General features: G+C 32.2%; 1 protein-coding gene across 12 annotated transcripts in view; it reads left to right on the top strand.

Annotated features, from left to right (window-relative positions):
* Positions 1–22,859, top strand: part of LOC134685011 (rho family-interacting cell polarization regulator 2-like) — a 90,324-nt gene extending 67,465 nt beyond the window's left edge. For 5 of the 12 annotated variants that reach the window (XM_063544351.1, XM_063544347.1, XM_063544350.1 and 2 more), the window contains 4 exons: positions 1,875–1,921; positions 3,514–3,597; positions 4,412–4,505; positions 5,773–8,570. In XM_063544351.1, the coding sequence (XP_063400421.1) occupies positions 1,875–1,921; positions 3,514–3,597; positions 4,412–4,505; positions 5,773–5,849 (302 nt within the window). In that variant the 3' untranslated portion in view covers positions 5,850–8,570. Of the gene's footprint in view, positions 1–1,874; positions 1,922–3,513; positions 3,598–4,411; positions 4,506–5,772; positions 8,573–12,795; positions 13,470–19,948 lie in introns of those variants that run through there. The other 7 variants (XM_063544346.1, XM_063544345.1, XM_063544343.1 and 4 more) reach the window with 4 other exon arrangements.
* Positions 22,860–22,966: the final 107 nt, after the last annotated feature.

The raw sequence follows: 22,966 nt of genomic DNA, 5'->3' as shown, positions 1-22,966 counted from the left end.
CAGGGAAAATTTGTGACTGGTAGGATTGTGAAATAACAGTCCTACTGAGTGGCTGCTTGTACCAGAACCTTTGTGAGGCCTCGGATCACATCAATAACAACCTTTGTGAGGCCTCTGATCACATCAATAACAACCTTTGTGAGGCCTCTGATCACATCAATAACAACCTTTGTGAGGCCTCTGATCACATCAGTAAGAACCTTTGTGAGGCCTCTGATCACATCAGTAAGAACCTTTGTGAGGCCTCTGATCACATCAGTAAGAACCTTTGTGAGGCCTCTGATCACATCAATAAGAACCTTTGTTAGGCCTCTGATCACATTAGTAAGAACCTTTGTGAGGCCTCTGATCACATAAATAATAACCTTTGTGAGGCCTCTGATCACATCAATAAGAACCTTTGTTAGGCCTCTGATCACATGCAATAACAACCTTTGTGAGGCCTCTGATCACATCAATAACAACCTTTGTGAGGCCCCTGATCACATCAGTAACAACCTTTGTGAGGCCTCTGATCACATCAGTAAGAACCTTTGTGAGGCCTCTGATCACATCAGTAAGAACCTTTGTGAGGCCTCTGATCACATCAATAAGAACCTATGTTAGGCCTCTGATCACATGCAATAACAACCTTTGTGAGGCCTCTGATCACATCAATAACAACCTTTGTGAGGCCTCTGATCACATCAATAACAACCTTTGTTAGGCCTCTGATCACATCAATAAGAACCTTTGTTAGGCCTCTGATTACATGCAATAAGAACCTTTGTGAGGCCTCTGATCACATCAATAAGAACCTTTGTTAGGCCTCTGATCACATGCAATAACAACCTTTGTGAGGCCTCTGATCACATCAATAACAACCTTTGTGAGGCCCCTGATCACATCAATAACAACCTTTGTGAGGCCCCTGATCACATCAATAAGAACCTTTGCAATAATACTCAAAAGGTACAAATGTCAAAAATAGGGGTACAGCAGTCAATATTGTGTTATCATTTTAATATCACTATAAAAACAACAAATGTAACGAAAAAGCACAAAAAGGCATACATCAAATTTAACATACTCATTATGCTTTTCTTAGACTACTTAATTTATCTATATAAAGTCTACCCGTAAAGGATAGAAGGTTTTCATTGCTGGTGTAAAATTGCGCGTTTGAAATTGGCACAGGTAGACGTAAAAATAATTTTGTTGTTCAAAGTATGAGGGCATACATACGTGCATCACTATATAAACAACAAATGTAACGAAGAAGCACAAAAAGGCATACATCAAATTTAACATACTCATTTTGCTTTTCTTATATCACTTAATTTATCTATATAAAGTCTACCCGTAAAGGATAGAAGGTTTTCATTGTTGGTGTAAAATTGCGTGTTTGAAAATCGTTTGAGGCCTCTGATCACATCAATAACAACCTTTGTGAGGCCCCTGATAACATCAATAACGACCTTTGTGAGGCCTCTGGTCTCATCAATAGCAACCTTTATGAGGCCTCTGATCACATCAATAACAACCTTTGTGAGGCCTCTGATCACATCAATAACAACCTTTGTGAGGCCTCTGGTCACATCAATAAGAACCTTTATGAGGCCTCTGATCACATCAGTAAGAACCTTTGTGAGGCCTCTGATCACATCAGTAAGAACCTTTGTGAGGCCTCTGATCACATCAATAAGAACCTTTGTTAGGCCTCTGATCACATCAGTAATAACCTTTGTGAGGCCTCTGATCACATCAATAAGAACCTTTGCAATAATTTCTGAATTTGTACAAAAGTAAATTGACATGAATAAATAAATAAATAACAATAACATTGAATGGTGTATTTCCTTAGTCATTTATATATGTTGAATTTTTCTTTACAGAATCCTATTTAAGAAAAATTAACAAGAACAAAGAATCACGAGATAAGGTTAGTGTAAAAACTACAAAAAAGTTAAACAAAATAATTTAGAAGCAATTAAAGATTAAAGATTGATTAAAAGAAGTTTATTGCCCGAAGTTTAGCACTAATTTATACTGTGTGTGGGGCCCCTGTTGCTGAGTGTTCTAAGTAGTTTATCTTCAGTTATCGCTAGCCAGTCAAATCTAAGGTTGTGAATTAAAACCCAGTTGATCACAAGGCATGTTCCATTCCAATCTTAACTTATAAAGATGTATCATTTCCTGCAAAAAATCAGTGGTATTTGGAGGCTACTCCAACTTCCTCTACCTATAAAATCCTAACATTGATAACTAACATCTGAAATGTATGCATGATAAAAACCCACATAGCATATATATAGAAACGCTGTCTCGCTTCAGGTTAAAATATTTGGACAAGGTAGTTTTTGATGAAGTTGATGTCACATGAACTTTAAACATAGTACACATGTTCCCTACGATATGATCTTTCTAATTCTAGAGTTTTGACCCCAATTTCATGGTCTACTTAACTTAGAAAATGATATATAATATGTAGAGACAACAACATCTGGGTTACCGCAAGGTGATAGTTTTATTGAGTCGACATGTTTCGCCGCTAATGCGGCGTCATCAGGACAATATTACAGAGTTTACATGTTCATAGTGTATATAATGCGGTTGTATTAATTATGATGTAAAAGAATAAAAGTGAAAGTGAAAATTTAAAATAGTGTTCATAATGTAGCAAGAATAAAAGTTAAGTTTTCTAGTGGTAATATTGTAGAAATGATGGAAGTGGCTCATAAAATGTCAGTTCATTTCCAAATTGGACAACACCCCATTGGCCATCCCGTACCAATTCATCTGGCTTCGCTCCGAGGGAGGTTCTGCTTCCATTGAATTAGTAAAAGGTGTATGATTGCCGCAATTCTGGGAATTGTAAATCTTGGTAGATGTGTTCGAGGTATTGTAGGTGGTTCTGGCTGCGGATGAATTTAATGTTCAATTTCCGTAAGGTTCTAAAGTGGGCTAAGTTTTTCTCTTGGATGGTTATCGTAGTAGGAGCGGGTGCGGTTGTATTATCCTCCATATCTTCGTTGCGGGTTTTTCTTTTCTTCGAGGTATGGGCGGTTTCTTCAGTGAGGTTGGTGGTAGAATGGAACTGGTCGGTAGACATGAGGCTGACGGTTGTAACTACAACGCAGGACGGCTAAGGTGGATTGTGTGCAGATGCAGGGATTCACAGAAAAATAAATAATATGTGATGAGTGAACCAACACCTTCTAACGGAAAAGCTGGTAGAGTAACCAAGATGGATACCGGTTACTCTACCAGCTTTTCCGTTAGAAGGTGTTGGTTCACTCGTCACATATTAGAAAATGATAGTTTAACAGGGGCATCCATGTATTATTGACACATTCTTGTTTATACATATAACATAAAGATTAGCGTTTTAAAATAAACATAATCATTGCAACAACAAACAATACCTACCAGACATCCAGGTAACCTATTTATTTTCATTTTGAATCAATCCTTTAATGTGGAAACCTTCCTCTTGTAACATTATATTTTATTATATACAATATTATTTTACAGGCTTTAGTTGTATTTGCTGAAGGTTTAGAAGATAAGACTTCTGAGATCAGAGCAGGTTCTTGTAAAGCTCTACAGATATTAGAGGTAATAGCCTTGACCTTTAGTAAATATATTGTTGATAACACATTACACTCCTGGTCCTTAATCTGAGATCAGAGCAGGTTTTTTTTAAAGCTCTACAGATATTAGAGGTAATAGCCTTGACCTTTAGTAAATACATTGTTGATAACACATTACACTCCTGGTCCTTAATCTGAGATCAGAGCAGGTTTTTGTAAAGCTCTACAGATATTAGAAGTAAGAGCCTTGGCCTTTAGCAAATACATTGTTGATAACACATTACACTCCTGGTCCTTAATCTGAGATCAGAGCAGGTTTTTGTAAAGCTCTACAGATATTAGAGGTAATAGCCTTGACCTTTAATAAATACATTGTTGATAACACATTACACTCCTGGTCCTTAATCTGAGATCAGAGCAGGTTTTTGTAAAGCTCTACAGATATTAGAGGTAATAGCCTTGACCTTTAGTAAATACATTGTTGATAACACATTACACTCCTGGTCCTTAATCTGAGATCAGAGCAGGTTTTTGTAAAGCTCTACAGATATTAGAGGTAATAGCCTTGACCTTTAGTAAATACATTGTTGATAACACCTAACATCCCTCGTCCTTGTAAAGCTGTACAGATATTTTAGGTTATAGCAAGCAAGCAAAATTAAGGAGTTATTTTTATTATATAGGGTATTATTCAAGTAACAATTATACCACAGACACAACATACTGATAACGTCTCATTTGATATTATTCACATTTATTAACATGTCATCAAACAGGTGAGAATTTATAAATATGACAATATTGACCAATTTGAATGATAAAATTTGTCTGTTTTTTAGGCTACAGAGAGTATAGACAGATTGGCCTATATTTGTCAGACTGATAGGTCTACTACAGTCCAGGACCAAGCTAAGGCAGCCCTTACATCATTAGGTACGTTATTTCTGTGATTCACAACATATTATGATGCTCTTTTAGTATTTATACCCCATACAACTTCTAAATAACAATTAAAGTGGCATAGGGGATAATGTATCTGACCTTTCTGTTCGTCAGTCTGTCAATCCTGTTCTTATCATCACATCTCCTTTCAACATGTCAGCTTTAATACTGTTACTTAAAGCAGAAATTAGGGCACTTTATTTTTATTGTAAAGCATAAAATTGAGAAAGGATGTGGGAATGTGTCGGGCAACAACAACCTGACTATAGAGCAGACGACAACAACCTGACCATAGAGCAGACAACAGCGGAAGGCCACCAATGGGTCTTCAATGTAGCAAGAAACTCCCTCTCCCGTAAGCGTCCTTCAGCTGGCCCCTTAAAAAATATGTATACTAGTACAGTGATAATGGACTTCATACTAAACTCTGAATTATAAACAAGAACATAAAATTAAAAATCATATGAGACTTACAAAGGCCAGAGGCTCCTGACTTGGGACAGGCGATCAATTGCGGCAGGGATAAACATGTGCATTGATGTCAAACTTTGATTTACAAATAATCAATTCCCATGGTCTTTCAACTGCAAGTTTTTATATAGATTACTGAAAGATTTTCTTCTTTCAAAAAAGCCAATTAAATCAAATCAATCTTGAAACATTTGATTTGCTTAGCCTACCTCTGAAGCAAATGATTAGATATAAATGATACTCAGATGTTAGTTGAAGGGTAAATGATCGAATATATAAATGATACTCAGATGTTAGTTGAAGGATAAATGATTGAATATATAAATGATACTCAGATGTTAGTTGAAGGATAAATGATTGAATATATAAATGATACTCAGATGTTAGTTGAAGGATAAATGATTGAATATATAAATGATACTCAGATGTTAGTTGAAGGATAAATGATTGAATATATAAATGATACTCAGATGTTAGTTGAAGGGTAAATGATTGAATATATAAATGATACTCAGATGTTAGTTGAAGGGTAAATGATTGAATATATAAATGATACTCAGATGTAAGTTGAAGGGTAAATGATTGAATATATAAATACTACTCAGATGTTAGTTGAAGGGTAAATGATTGTATATATAAATGATACTCAGATGTAAGTTGAAGGGTACAGGCCTAGAAGCCTGATGATTTTTAACCTCCACATTTAGTAGTTAAATTGTCAATGTCTATTTTCTTAGGTGAATTAAAACTTTTAGATGTTAATGTCCATTTCTATGTATATTTGTAGGTGACGATGGGAGACAGGCTTTTGATGATACCCAACTTACAACCCATGGATTTCAAGGCATTCAGGTTCAAAAGTAGCCCTACATGCATAGTTAACAATAGCCAGAACTATTGGTACACAACTCATGGATTCAAGGCATTCAGGTTCAAAAGTAGCCCTACATACATAGTAAACAATAGCCAAAACTATTGGTACACAACCCAAGGCTTCAAGACATTCAGGTTCAAAAGTAGCTTTACAGATGTTGTAGGCAGTTACTTCATGGATAGAATTCCTAAACTCACAGAATTGAAAACTTCAAAGAATGCAATCATCTATTTGCAGATTGAGCTTCTGGATTATGTATTTATCAAAGTTGTGAACAATGAGATATAATTATGTTTTAAATAACTCACATATTGTTTCCAATTTGCAATCTACATAAATGAAATGAATTCAAAAGTTGTTAATTATCATATATACTTTAACGCTTTTCTGGCCTTTAGGATCATGAAACTTTTCTCTGTACTCAGATCAGAAAATTTGTGAAACGCCAAATCTAGTATAAATTTGATAGTTGATTTCTGAGTTTGAGTATGACAGTCATACTTGAAAGTTTTATGAAGGATTCATATATTGTTTTAAACCACTTCATAACATGATCAAGAATTGATACTAAATCAGTTTGAACTTTAGCTGCTTGTATTGACCAAGTACAAACATTCATTGGTAACATTTATAGAATCACTCACCCATGAGATTTTCACCAAATTTTACCTCATTTAATATCATAATTGTACTACCAAACAACAGCTGTTTTCATATAAAAAATATTTAAGTTATTAAATTTTATCGTAAGATTTTTATTGAAAAGGGTCACTATTCTATTCATTTTCAACATAGTATTAAAGCTTTACCCTTCCAAATATTAGGATTGCAAGTAGTAAAGCAATAATACTATTTGTAAAACTTGAAATTTTCGGCAGTTACTCATTTTAACTTAAAAAATGTTGAGAGTCATAACTTTAATATGTTGATCTGAATATTAATAATTGAACAAGCTATTTGCATAATACCTCACTCACTGAAACTTGTGTAATTGAAAAAGGTGCTTAAAAAATACTCATCAAATTGTCATTAACTTGCCAACATTTTTGTAATGAAAGACTTTGTATGTTGTAGAGGTTTACTGAAACAGACCAGTATATTTAGATTTTTTACCAAAACAGACCCATTTTCATTTGAATGTCAAATATTACTAAGTCCCATCAACACCATCCTTTAATCACTTTTAAGGAAACTACCGGGAGTAACTATTTTTTAGATGAAACATAAGTCAGAGTTATCTTCCCTTAGAAACATTTAACTTTAAAGTATTTCTAAAACTATTTGTTATGTAGCATATTTAGAATTTTGGCATTGATTTCATGTTTTATATGACTATACCAAATTGATAGAAAGTGAGTTGCAATATAACCTGTAGTCAAGAGAAAACATTCTGAAAAATAAAAACTTTTTAATTGTTTAAAATACATAAATCTACATTTAACATTAAGCTATATCCTCATGGGTAGTCAAGGCTGTTAAAACAACTCCCTCATCATCCAGCAACTATCTCAAAGTCATGTTATTAAAACAACTCCCTCATCATCCAGCAACTATCTCAAAGTCATGTTGTTAAAACAACTCCCTCATCATCCAGCAACTTTTTCAAAGTCATGTTATTTAAACTTATTCACCAGTAAGTTATCTTCTTGCAATGCATGATTTTGACATATACCCCATGTATCCTTTCATTGGTGAGAGTTTGTTTTACGGCACCACACATTTGCCTTTCATAGTATTTCTGTACTACTACAAAAATCATCTAAAAAAATTATGTTATACTCAAGTGAGGAGTAAAATTATGATGTTGAGTTTCTCGAAATCAATCTACACAAGTGTTCACTACAAAAGATGTTTGTTGATATTCATTTTATGTGCAATATATATTGATTTCATAATAAACTGTTGTATGAACTTCACAAGTAGAAGGCAAATGTTATGAATGTTATTTACAAATTTAAATTGGTTTTAGCAAAACAGAATAAGTCATTCAAGGATTATTGTTAGAAAGAACAGAGAAAGTTTACATTTCTCAGTTGATATTGTTTACTATTATATACTTTGTTTTATTATCTTGGAAATTCTAATATAATTACTCTACGCAGTTAATTCCTGATCCTAGAAATACTATTAGGTGTAACCTTTATGTTCATCAAAAGTTAATAAAAAAAAAAAAACTAATTAAAGACTTGATGTACAATTGAGAGTTATATGATTGACCAGAGCCTACATCCTTAATTTGGATTATATCGTGATTTTAAATGAAGTTTTTATTGTAGTTTTATCTTTGGGTACACTAACTTCAGCAACTGATGCTGTATGTTATTAGTAATTATTCATGTAAGGGAAAATCTTGAATTGACAAGGATTTTGTCCCTGGTGGATGTATTTTCAAAATTCAATTAAAGAAAATCATTTTTTTAATAAAACAAACATACTTACCTGAAAGACACCAAATTGACACTTTAGCCCTTGATAACTTTGGATATACACGGGATGTATCCACTTGACACTGTATTAAATTATTAGATTCATCTTTATTTTGAAGTGCCTTCAGTTTTCATAAGAAATGTATGCTTGTTCTTGGTCTATTCCTTGTTTTTATTAAAACCTATAAAATAATGTAAAGAAAAATCTGTAAAGCAATTTGTTTTGATGACTTGTTTGAGATTATGACAAAGTAATTAATTGTTATTTTATAATTGATTGAGATTATGACACTGTAATTAATTGTAATTTTATAATTGTAGTCTAGTCAAATTGTTTATATAAAAGTTATCTTAATGGTTATATATTAAAATATATATAAAATGAAATGTTTTTATTTATTGGCAAACACAAACTATTTGGAATCATAAAGAGACATGTATGTTTTTGTTCACCTTACTTTAAATAATTGAGTACTTATCTGAAATAACTAAAGGTCACTGTTTGGTGTTAATGCAGAAATAATTGTGATGATAGATGTTTTTAGTAATGCTACTAATACCACTGAATGAGTATCTCAATAATAAGAACTGGCGTTCTTCTATCTGATATATATAACTGTTTGCAGTTTTCCCTGAAATCAAACCAATAAATCTTGATTTTATTCATTCCACAAAAAAATTGAAATAATAAATCCTTGCCATAATATCTGAATTTACATAATTAGAAATGTATAACAAAATATGAAGCATTCCAGAAGGAGATGACTAACAGCTCGTTTTAAACACAGTGAACAAAAACAAAAATGTCAGACAGCCACTAATGACAACCATATTGGATTACAGGCTCCTGACATGGGACTGACACATATAGAATGAGGACGGTTAAGTATGTTAGTGAGTGCTTTACCTCCCCTACCTTTAACAGAGGCATACCAGCACATCATATAAAGAACAAACTCTAATTATCAGTTGGAAAAGTCGTAACTTATTAATACATCAGAACAAGTCATCAACCTCTTCACTTGACCTTGAAAAATTCATATTTTTTTTACTTCAGCCAGTTTTAAAAAAAAGACAGTTTGAGAACTTTCACACTTGATGATAAGATACAAATTCATGTATTATATTTCTCACAAAGTCCAGGGTAAAAGTTCATAGGTCTGCGGATGAAAAGGCAACACAGTCTAATATAGTACTTAACTGAGTTTATCAGTGTAGGATCCTCCTAATTTGACCTTGTGTGCCAAATCTATCTTCTAAATTAGTCTCTAAAAACCAGGGTACGTGTTTGAACCTCCATGCCTGGCCGTAAGTATGGGAGTAGGAGGGGTCCTGATCCCAAATCCCGAGCTTAAAAACACGTAATCCCGACATCCCGAATTTTTATTTACCCGAAAATATTTTAAGGCCCATATTTTAAATCCCGAAATTCGAAAAAAGAATTCCCAGATCCCGAAATACAACCGATCCCGGAGTACCGATAAAGGTCCTACCCCATCATAATTAAGTCACGCTCTTCATATCAAAAACTTGTTGCCGTCATATTCCAACATCACTGTCAAAATGTCCTTCACAACTAGATCAAGCAATGTCATCTCAACACAAATATTTACATTGTCAAAAACACATATTTGTTTTTCGTTAATTTTTTCATATAAATAAGGCCGTTAATTTTCTCGTTTGAATTGTTTTACATTGTCATATCGGGACCTTTTATAGCTGACCAAGCGGAATGTTGATGAAATATTCGGGTTTTTCTTTTTAGAACAAACTCTCCTTTCCGACCACTTCTTAGTTTCATATGAGGATTTCCCCCAAACACTTGTTAAAATTTTTCAAAGAAACCAGATAATTTAAATTCACTTTGAGATGTACTGATGATGTACTTTTCATTAAAAATCCAAACCTTTTGATTGAGTTCAAATATTAAATCCTCCTGAACTAGAAATTAAAGAAACAACAGACACGGCTTTCTCCGCTTTATTTTCAGACTTATAACTTTATGAATATTGAACAGCGGTATACTACTGTTGCCTTAATCCATAACTCGAATTTGAAGTAATCTGTTACATCAGTACCAGAGTCGATGACACACGAAACGGTTTTAATTTTCAAATTAAATATCCCGCTCCACCTTAGCAGCATATTCAAATCCACCTGAATATAGGATATACTGTCAATTTTAGTGTTAAAGTTAGTGTTTGATAATATTTTTTTGGCGTGGTTTGGTATTTATACATCCTGCCAATGTGTTGTTGTGCTAAATATGGTCATTATATGTTTTTACATATGTGCTTTGTCTATATGACATTTTGTTTTTCTTTAAATTGTTGACATAGTTGTTTGTTTTTATGATGCTTGAGAAATATTACACAATATTGACTGCTGCATCCAAATTTCTGACATTTCTACCTATGATGTCTGTTTGTTTGCTTAGACATTGTTGGCAATAGAATGCGACTGTCATACAGGTGAAAGGTTTAGCTAGCTAAAGAGTAGGGACTTTCCGTTTTGAATTTTCCTTGGAAATCGGTATTTGTGTTATTTTAGCTTTTACTTTCATTGAGGGCATGTGTGTTTGTAGCATGCAACAGTCCTAAAACTGTTTTTATTGTTAGTTTTATATTGAGATTTCAGATATTCCCATACCACACCAAACCATCGGGTTGCATGAATATCAGACAGTTTATTAGAATCTTCTTCGGAGGTTCAATCCTTGATTTTAAAAGCATGATAATAATAACATTAACGGTACTAATTTTGCTGCACCAGATAAAATGTCATGGTTGACACACAATACCATGTGTAGTTTCGAGAACAAAAATGTAACAGATATAAATTTTAAATTTAAAAACGGAAAATTGCGAAAGATGTGTCACCAGTTTGTCCAATGTAGTTTTTCTTGACAGTATTTGTTGTGCCTTCCCTTCTCTTTGAAAGTGTTCACATCGAAGGTATCTGTATTTCTGCACATAACTCAAAATTCAAGGATTGAACTTTTTAGATATATATTATTCATTATTGGATACCATTTATAATTCCTTCTCTAGAGGTCAATTTACCATTTGTTCACAGCTTTTTCCAAATTCTATTTTTGTCTTATGCTTTCGTTAATTGTTATGAATTCATGGATTTTTGAGGATGGATATAAAATTCGGGAAAATCTGTTGCTGTGTTTCTAATTTAATGGTTCCTAGAATTGCGTGTAATAAGGATTTCTTGGATTGCGTGTAATAAGGATTTCTGAGATTGTGGGTCATAATGATTTCTGGGATTGTGGGTTATAGGGATTTTTAAGATTGTATTTAATAAAGATTCCTGAGATGGTCTGAATAAAGATTTTTTAGATTGTGGGTCATAAGGATTTATAAGAATGTGGGTTGTAAGTATGTCTGAGATTGTGGGTAATAAGGATCCTTGGATTGTGGTTTTTTTAAGGGAGGGGCCACAGATACAAGACGGACATTCCATCTCATAGATTGAAAAAACAAACTAACAACGCCATGGCTAAAAAAGAAAAAGACAAAAAGACAAACAATAGTGCACAATACAATCAAAAGAAAACACTAAAAACTTAGCAATACGAACACTACCAAAACAGGGGGTGATCTCATATTGCCTTAGCAGTATTTGGCACAACTTTTTTTGGAACTTTGGGTCCACAATGCTCTCAACTTCGTACTTGTTTGGCTTTATAACTATTGTGATCTGAGCGTCACTGATGAGTCTTATGTAGACGAAACGCGAGTCTGGCGTATTAAATTATAATCCTGGTACCTTTGATAACTAAGGTATAAGGATTTCTGAAATTGTGGGTACTAATGAAAGATATGTGTCCTTCGATTTTCTGAACTCTGCAATAGGAATTGAAACGGCTTTAGCCTTTGTAGTATCGGTCTTGAGGCTAATTTTGTTTCGAAAGGTGTTTCTTCAATTCATCAGCCTTTTTAATAGTGTTTTAGGTCCAAGAACACACTATCGTCCTTTGTCAAACACTTTTCCAAATTTATTAATCTATATTGTGTGCATGGCATATTCTGTATTGTAATTACTTGAAGACAAAAGCTGGGTGATTAATTATTAAATAAAGTACTGACTTAAGGTGGCTCGGGACAATTCGACTGCGCATAATTTCACGCATGAATTACAAAAGTATTTGTCGTAAATTCGATATAATTTTTTAAAATAATTTGATTGATTAGAAATGTTAAATCATTATAGTTATGTGACTATAAGTTGAAGGATACAGGCTTAGAAGCCTGATGTCTTTTTACCTCCACATTTAGTAGTTAAATTGTCAACGTCTATTTTCTTAGGTGAATTAAAACTTTTAGATGTTAATGTCCATTTCTATGTATATTTGTAGGTGACGATGGGAGACAGGCTTTTGATGATACCCAACTTACAACCCATGGATTTCAAGGCATTCAGGTTCAAAAGTAGCCCTACATGCATAGTAAACAATAGCCAAAATTATTGGTACACAACCCATGGATTTCAAGGCATTCAGGTTCAAAAGTAGCCCTACATGCATAGTTAACAATAGCCAAAACTATTGGTACACAACCCATGGATTTCAAGGCATTCAGGTTCAAAAGTAGCTTTACATACATAGTTAACAATAGCCAGAACTATTGGTACACAACCCATTGATTTCAAGACATTCAGGTTCAAAAGTAGCTTTACATACATAGTTAACAATAGCCAGAACTATTGGTACACAACCCATTGATTTCAAGACATTCAGGTTCAAAAGTAGCTTTACATACATAGTTAACAATTGCAGAATTAGAGGTACACAACCCATTGATTTCAAGACATTCAGGTTCAAAAGTAGCTTTACATACATAGTTAACAATTGCAGAATTAGAGGTACACAACCCATTGATTTCAAGACATTCAGGTTCAAAAGTGGCTTTACATACATAGTTAACAATTGCAGAATTAGAGGTACACAACCCATTGATTTCAAGACATTCAGGTTCAAAAGTAGCTTTACATACATAGTTAACAATTGCAGAATTAGAGGTACACAACCCATTGATTTCAAGACATTCAGGTTCAAAAGTGGCTTTACATACATAGTTAACAATTGCAGAATTAGAGGTACACAACCCATTGATTTCAAGACATTCAGGTTCAAAAGTAGCTTTACATACATAGTTAACAATTGCAGAATTAGAGGTACACAACCCATTGATTTCAAGACATTCAGGTTCAAAAGTGGCTTTACATACATAGTTAACAATTGCAGAATTAGAGGTACACAACCCATTGATTTCAAGACATTCAGGTTCAAAAGTAACTCTACAGATGTTGTAGGCAGTTACTTCATGGATAGAATCCCTAAACTGACAGAATTGAATACTTCAAAGAATGCAACCATCTATTTACAGATTGATTTACTGGATTATGTATTTATCAAAGTTGTGAACTATGAGATAAAATTATGTTTTAAATAACACACATATTGTTTCAAATTTGCAATCTACATAAATGAAATGAATTCAAAAGTTGTTAATTATCATATATACTTTATAAGGCTTTCCTGGCCTTTAGGATCATAAAACTTTTCTCTGTACTCAGATCAGAAAATTTGTGAAACGCCAAATCTAGTATAAATTTGATAGTTGATTTCTGAGTTTGAGTATGACAATCTTACTTGAAAGTTTTATGAAGGATTCATTTATTGTTTTAAACCACTTCATAAAATGATCAAGAATTGATATTAAATCAGTTTGAACTTTAGCTGCTTGTATTGACAAGTACAAACATTCATTGGTAACATTTATAGAATCACTCACCCATGAGATTACCAACACTCCATTAAAAACTACCATCTCAGATTTTCACCAAATTTTACCTCATTTAAAATCATAGTTGTACTAATTAACAACAGCTGTTTTCATATAAAAAATATTTAAGTTATTAAATTTTATCGTAAGATTTTTATTGAAAAGGGTCACTGCTCTATTCATTTTCAACATAGTATTTAAGCTTTACCCTTCCAAATATTAGGATTGCAAGTAGTAAAGCATTAATACTATTTGTAAAACTTGTATTTTTCGGCAGTTACTCATTTTAACTTAAAAAATGTTGAGTCATAACTTTAATATGTTGATCTGATTATTAAAAATTGAACAAGCTATTTGCATAATACCTCACTCACTGAAACTTTTGTAATTGAATAAGGTGCTTAATAAATACTCATCAAATTGTCATTAACTTGCCAACATTTTTGTAATGAAAGACTTTGTATGTTGTAGAGGTTTACTGAAACAGACCAGTATATTTAGATTTTTTACCAAAACAGGCTCATTTTCATTTGAATGTCAAATATTACTAAGTCCCATCAACACCATCCTTTAATAATTTGAAGGAAACTAGTGACTATTTTTTTTGTGATGAAACATACATCAGAGTTATCTCTCCTTTATAAATATATACTAATATATACCTTCAAGCTATTTCTTAAATTAAAATTCTAATTATTATGTAGCATATTTAGAATTTTGGCATTGTTTTCATGTTTTATATGACTATACCAAATTGATAGCAAGTGAGTTGCAATGTAACATGTAGTCAGGAGAAAACATTCTGAAAAATAAAAACTTTTTAATTGTTTAAAATACATGAATCTACATTTCACATTAAGCTATATCCTCATGGGTAGTCAAGGCTGTTAAAACAACTCCCTCATCATCCAGCAACTATCTCAAAGTCATGTTATTAAAACAACTCCCTCATCATCCAGCAACTATCTCAAAGTCATGTTGTTAAAACAACTCCCTCATCATCCAGCAACTATCTCAAAGTCATGTTGTTAAAACAACTCCCTCATCATCCAGCAACTATCTCAAAGTCATGTTGTTAAAACAACTCCCTCATCATTCAGCAACTTTTTCAAAGTCATGTTATTTAAACTTATTCACCAGTAAGTTATCTTCTTGCAATGCATGATTTTGACATATACCCCATGTATCCTTTCATTGGTGAGAGTTTGTGTTACGGCACCACACATTTGCCTTTCAGAGTATTTCTGTACTACTACAAGAATCATTTAAAAAAATTATGTTATACACAAGTGAGGAGTAAAATTATGATGTTGAGTTTCTGGAAATCAATCTACACAAGTGTTCACTACAAAAGATGTTTGTTGATATTCATTTTATGTGCAATATATATTGATTTTCATGATATACTGTTGTATAAACTTCACAAGTTTAAGAAACATTTTATTATTGTTATTTACAAACTTTAAATTAGTTTTAGCAAAACAGAATAAGTCATTCAAGGATTATTGTTAGAAAGAACAGAGAAAAATTCACATTTCTCAGTTGATATTGTTAACTATTATATATTTTGTTTTATTATCTTGGAAATTCAAATATAATTATTCTACACAGTAAATTGCTGATCGTAGTCTTGAAATACTATAAGGTGTAACTTTTATGTTCATCAAAAGTTAATAAAAAAAACAACCTAATCAAAGACTTGATGTACAATTGAGAGTTGAATGATTGACCAGAGCCTAAATCCTTTATTTAGATTATATCATGATGTTAAATGAAGTTTTTATTGTAGTTTTATCTTTGGGTACATAACTTCAGCAAATGCTGCTGTATTTTATTAGTAATTATTCATGTAAGGAAAAATCTTTAATTGACAAGGATATTGTTCCTGGTGGATGCATTTTCAAAATTCAATTAAAGAAAATCAAATTTGTAATAAAAAAAAAAACCCATAGACACCAAATTGACACTTTAGTCCTGGAGAACTTTGGATGTACATAGACCCCAAATTGACACTTTAGTCCTTGAGAAATTTGGATGTACATAAAGGGATGTATCTACTCGACACTGTATTAAATTATTAGATTCATCTTTATTTTGAAGTGCCTTCAGTTTTCATAAGAAATTTATGCTTGTTTTTGGTCTAGTTCTTGGTCTATTCCTTGTTTTTGTTAAAACCTGTTTATGTAAAACAAAATTTGTTGTAAAGCAATTTGTTTTGATGACTTGATTGAGATTATGACAAAGTAATTAATTGTTATTTTATAATTGATTGAGATTACGACACTGTAATTAATTGTAATTTTATAATTGTAGTCTAGTCAAATTGTTTATATAAAAGTTATCTTAATGGTTATATATTAAAATATATATGAAATGAAATGTTTTTGTTCATTTTTACTGTACATAATTGAGTCCTTGTCTGAAATAACTAAAGGTCACTGTTTGGTCTTCAACTACTGTTAATACAGAACTTATTGTGATGTTTTTAGAAATGCTACTTATACCACGAATGAGTATCTCAATAATAAGAACTCACATTCTTCTATCTGATATATATAACTGTTTGCAGTTTTCCCTGAAATCAAAACAATAAATCTTGATTTTTAATTCATTCCACAAAAAATGAAATAATAAATCCTTGCAATAATAATCTGAATTTACATAATTAGAAATGTATGATGAAATGTGAAGCATTCAAGAAAAAGATAAATAACAGCTTGTTCATACTAAACACAGTGATCAAAAACATATATGTCACACAGCAACTAATGACAAATTGTGAAGCATTCAAGAAGGAGATAACTAACAACTCGTTTTAAACACAGTGAACAAAAACAAACATGCCACACAGCCACTAATGACAACCATACTGGATTACAGGCTCCTGACATGGGACTGACACATATAGAATGAGGGCGGTTAAGTATGGTAGTGGGTGCTTTCCCGCCCTTACATTAATTGAACAGAGGCATACCAGCACATCATAAGAACAAACTCTAAATATCAGTTGGAAAAGTTGTGACTTATTAATTCATCAGAACAAATCACTGAGTTTATCAATGTAGGATCCTCCACATTTGACCTTGTGTGCTAAATCTATCTTCTGAACTAGTCTTTAAAAACCAGGGTCTGTGTTTGAACCTCCATGCATGGACATAAGTATGGGGGGCATGAGGAGTCCTGATCCGAAATCCCGACCTTAAAAACAACCGATCCCGGAGTCCCGATAAAGGTCATACCCCTCTCATAAGTCACGCTCTTCATTTATTATATCAAAAACTTTGCTCATATTCCAACATCACTGTCAAAATGTCCTTTAAACCAGATCAAGCAATGTCATCTCAACACAAATATTTACATTTTAAACACCACAGTCGTTTGTTTATGTGTTACATATATATTTGTTTTTCGTTCATTTTTCAAGTTCATATAAATAAGGCCGTTAATTTTCTCGTTTGAATTCTTTTACATTGTCTTTTGGGGACCTTTTAAAGCTGACTATGCGGTATGGGCTTTGTTCATTGTTGAAGGCCGTACGGTGACCTATTGTTGCTTATGTCTGTGTCATTTTGGTCTCTTGTGGACAGTTGTCTCATTGGCAATCATACCACATCTTCTTTTTTATATCTAAACGAAAATACAAAACTACAAGCTACTTGTAAATCAAAGTAATGCTACAGAGAAGTTGATCGGAGCCTCTTATAGCTCTCAAAATTACAAATTAGAATTCAAGCATGGCAACATCGTGATAGAATTAAAACCAGGCACTTTCATCGTCTTTATACACAGTCTTGACAACCATATAAGTACCGAACCTTAATTTGATATTCACAAGCTGTGAAGACGAAATGAGTGAAAAAGTAAGGCACTCAATCTTTGGCTTCCGCATTATCAAAATAAAGGATAAATATTGATCATAAAACATACAGGCTTGAAATAAACGGAAGTCATGCAAAAACAAATCCTCCACCTCAATAACACTGACAAAGTGTATTCCAACAAACAAACAATGATCAACAATTGCACATTTGGCAAACTACAAAGGTCTGACGACTCCAAAAGCATACTTTAACCCTCTTGCTGCCAACATTTTTTTAAGGTTGTATTTCATATGCCGGAAAATACGACAGCTCAACGTCTGTGACGTAACATGCCAAACAACGACGTCATTCGATATATGACGTCACGACAAAATGACCACTACATTTGGGACCATTTGGAGAAAAACATGACCCTGTTTAATCTTCTGTATTTTAATTGAAAGAGATACAGCATTGATAAGAAGCTTGCATAAATTTATCCATGGACATATGTGTCCCTCCGGCACTGCCGGTTTGGACATATGTGTCCCTCCGGCAGCAAGAGGGTTAAAGTACAGGTAACCATTGCATCCACTTCTCCCGCAAATTAAAAAAGGCATACTGTTAAAAGAAAATAGACTATTTTACAACAATTAAACAGACATGACTTGTTCGAACGCACAGATCAATTAGCAGGATATGTATGCTTACCCTTCCGGAGCACCTGAGATATCCCCCAGATTTTTGGTGGGGTTCGTGTTGCGTAGTCTTTAGTTTTCTATGTTGTGTCTTGTGTACTATATTTTGTCTGTTTGTCTTTTTCTTTTTTTGACAGAAAAATATTCGGGTTTTTCTTTTAGAACAAACTCTCCTTTCTGACCACTCCTAATTTTCATATGAGAAGGATTTTCTCGAAACACTTGAAAAAAAAATGATAAAAAAGCCCCATAACATTATTTCTATTTCAGGTATACTGATGATGTTCTTTCCATTAACAATCCAAACTTTTGAAACTGAAAAAAAACAACAATCAATACTTTTCTAATTGAGTTCCACTACTATGTCCTTTAGAAGTCGAAAAAGAAGCAACAGACACGGCTTTCTCCGCCTAATTTTCAGACTGATAACATTATGACTATTGAACAGCTGTATACTACTGTTGCCTTTATTCATAACTCGAATTTGAAATAAGCTGTCATCTCAGTACCAGATTCTATAACAAACGAGACGAATTACCCCCCCCCCCCTTTTTATAGGATATACTGATATACTGTCATACAATAAACCGGGGTTATGTCAAAGAAAGTCTCGATCTTTTTATAGAAAAAATGTTCATTGGAAGATACCAGGATCGTGTTGATAATATTCACCTATTGACTGGGTGTGAGGGTAATAGCAAGTTCGTTGTCCCTGAGGTACCAACTATTGCTCGAGGCAAAGCCGAGAGCAATAGTTGGTATGCGAAGGGACAACAAACTTGCTATTACCTGCAGAACCAGTCATTAGGTGTTTTATTATACTGAACAACACAGCCATTAAGTGTTTTATATATATACCAAATAACTAATTTTCTAAAAGTTTATATAATTCATCTGAAAGAATGAAACATGTCACATAACTAAATATGCACATGATGAACTATACTTTTATTATAATTCGTTTTGTATTTATAAATATTTCATTAATTGCATTCAAGACTAGAAATACTTGTGTTAAACTTTCCGTGCTTATAATAAATTTTAGCTAAAGTACACCAAACGCAAATTCACTTTTAATATAGACTACGGAGAGCGAATCCATATAATGAATAAGGTACTATATTTAAGATCTTTAAAAAATTCCAGTGAAGTTTTTTTCTTTTTTATAATTGCTTCTTGTAAGTGAAATTACAATCAACACAAACAGATTCCACCGTTTACAATATTAGAGTGAGTTTGACGTTGCAAAGCATACGTAACCAAGCAGAGTAGTCAATGACATCATTATCGTCCAATGAAAAATAAGCATGAAAAAGTACGGGAAAGATGATTATGAAACTATTCACCAGTTAACAATTGCAGAATTAGAGGTACACAACCCATGGATTCAAGACATTCAGGTTCAAAAGTAGCTCTACAGATGTTGTAGGCAGTTACTTCATGGATAGAATCCCTAAACTGACAGAATTGAATACTTCAAAGAATGCAACCATCTATTTACAGATTGATTTACTGGATTATGTTATTATCAAAGTTGTGAACTATGAGATATAATTATGTTTTAAATAACACACATATTGTTTCAAATTTGCAATCTACATAAATGAAATGAATTCAAAAGTTGTTAATTATCATATATACTTTATAAGGCTTTCCTGGCCTTTATGATCATAAAACTTTTTCTCTGTACTCAGATCAGAAAATTTGTGAAACGCCAAATCTAGTATAAATTTGATAGTTGATTTCTGAGTTTGAGTATGACAATCTTACTTGAAAGTTTTATGAAGGATTCATTTATTGTTTTAAACCACTTCATAAAATGATCAAGAATTGATATTAAATCAGTTTGAACTTTAGCTGCTTGTATTGACAAGTACAAACATTCATTGGTAACATTTATAGAATCACTCACCCATGAGATTACCAACACTCCATTAAAAACTACCATCTCAGATTTTCACCAAATTTTACCTCATTTAAAATCATAGTTGTACTAATTAACAACAGCTGTTTTCATATAAAAAATATTTAAGTTATTAAATTTTATCGTAAGATTTTTATTGAAAAGGGTCACTGCTCTATTCATTTTCAACATAGTATTTAAGCTTTACCCTTCCAAATATTAGGATTGCAAGTAGTAAAGCATTAATACTATTTGTAAAACTTGTATTTTTCGGCAGTTACTCATTTTAACTTAAAAAATGTTGAGTCATAACTTTAATATGTTGATCTGATTATTAAAAATTGAACAAGCTATTTGCATAATACCTCACTCACTGAAACTTTTGTAATTGAATAAGGTGCTTAATAAATACTCATCAAATTGTCATTAACTTGCCAACATTTTTGTAATGAAAGACTTTGTATGTTGTAGAGGTTTACTGAAACAGACCAGTATATTTAGATTTTTTACCAAAACAGGCTCATTTTCATTTGAATGTCAAATATTACTAAGTCCCATCAACACCATCCTTTAATAATTTGAAGGAAACTAGTGACTATTTTTTTTGTGATGAAACATACATCAGAGTTATCTCTCCTTTATAAATATATACTAATATATACCTTCAAGCTATTTCTTAAATTAAAATTCTAATTATTATGTAGCATATTTAGAATTTTGGCATTGTTTTCATGTTTTATATGACTATACCAAATTGATAGCAAGTGAGTTGCAATGTAACATGTAGTCAGGAGAAAACATTCTGAAAAATAAAAACTTTTTAATTGTTTAAAATACATGAATCTACATTTCACATTAAGCTATATCCTCATGGGTAGTCAAGGCTGTTAAAACAACTCCCTCATCATCCAGCAACTATCTCAAAGTCATGTTATTAAAACAACTCCCTCATCATCCAGCAACTATCTCAAAGTCATGTTGTTAAAACAACTCCCTCATCATCCAGCAACTATCTCAAAGTCATGTTGTTAAAACAACTCCCTCATCATCCAGCAACTATCTCAAAGTCATGTTGTTAAAACAACTCCCTCATCATTCAGCAACTTTTTCAAAGTCATGTTATTTAAACTTATTCACCAGTAAGTTATCTTCTTGCAATGCATGATTTTGACATATACCCCATGTATCCTTTCATTGGTGAGAGTTTGTGTTACGGCACCACACATTTGCCTTTCAGAGTATTTCTGTACTACTACAAGAATCATTTAAAAAAATTATGTTATACACAAGTGAGGAGTAAAATTATGATGTTGAGTTTCTGGAAATCAATCTACACAAGTGTTCACTACAAAAGATGTTTGTTGATATTCATTTTATGTGCAATATATATTGATTTTCATGATATACTGTTGTATAAACTTCACAAGTTTAAGAAACATTTTATTATTGTTATTTACAAACTTTAAATTAGTTTTAGCAAAACAGAATAAGTCATTCAAGGATTATTGTTAGAAAGAACAGAGAAAAATTCACATTTCTCAGTTGATATTGTTAACTATTATATATTTTGTTTTATTATCTTGGAAATTCAAATATAATTATTCTACACAGTAAATTGCTGATCGTAGTCTTGAAATACTATAAGGTGTAACTTTTATGTACATCAAAAGTTAATAAAAAAAACAACCTAATCAAAGACTTGATGTACAATTGAGAGTTGAATGATTGACCAGAGCCTAAATCCTTTATTTAGATTATATCATGATGTTAAATGAAGTTTTTATTGTAGTTTTATCTTTGGGTACATAACTTCAGCAAATGCTGCTGTATTTTATTAGTAATTATTCATGTAAGGAAAAATCTTTAATTGACAAGGATATTGTTCCTGGTGGATGCATTTTCAAAATTCAATTAAAGAAAATCAAATTTGTAATAAAAAAAACCCCCATAGACACCAAATTGACACTTTAGTCCTGGAGAACTTTGGATGTACATAGACCCCAAATTGACACTTTAGTCCTTGAGAAATTTGGATGTACATAAAGGGATGTATCTACTCGACACTGTATTAAATTATTAGATTCATCTTTATTTTGAAGTGCCTTCAGTTTTCATAAGAAATTTATGCTTGTTTTTGGTCTAGTTCTTGGTCTATTCCTTGTTTTTGTTAAAACCTGTTTATGTAAAACAAAATTTGTTGTAAAGCAATTTGTTTTGATGACTTGATTGAGATTATGACAAAGTAATTAATTGTTATTTTATAATTGATTGAGATTACGACACTGTAATTAATTGTAATTTTATAATTGTAGTCTAGTCAAATTGTTTATATAAAAGTTATCTTAATGGTTATATATTAAAATATATATGAAATGAAATGTTTTTGTTCATTTTTACTGTACATAATTGAGTCCTTGTCTGAAATAACTAAAGGTCACTGTTTGGTCTTCAACTACTGTTAATACAGAACTTATTGTGATGTTTT

Source organism: Mytilus trossulus, chromosome 9, assembly GCF_036588685.1.
Source record: "Mytilus trossulus isolate FHL-02 chromosome 9, PNRI_Mtr1.1.1.hap1, whole genome shotgun sequence".
NCBI classification, from domain to species: Eukaryota; Metazoa; Mollusca; class Bivalvia; order Mytilida; family Mytilidae; genus Mytilus; species Mytilus trossulus.
Note: the sequence above shows the minus strand (reverse complement) of the source record. Positions and strands in the feature narration are given on the sequence as shown.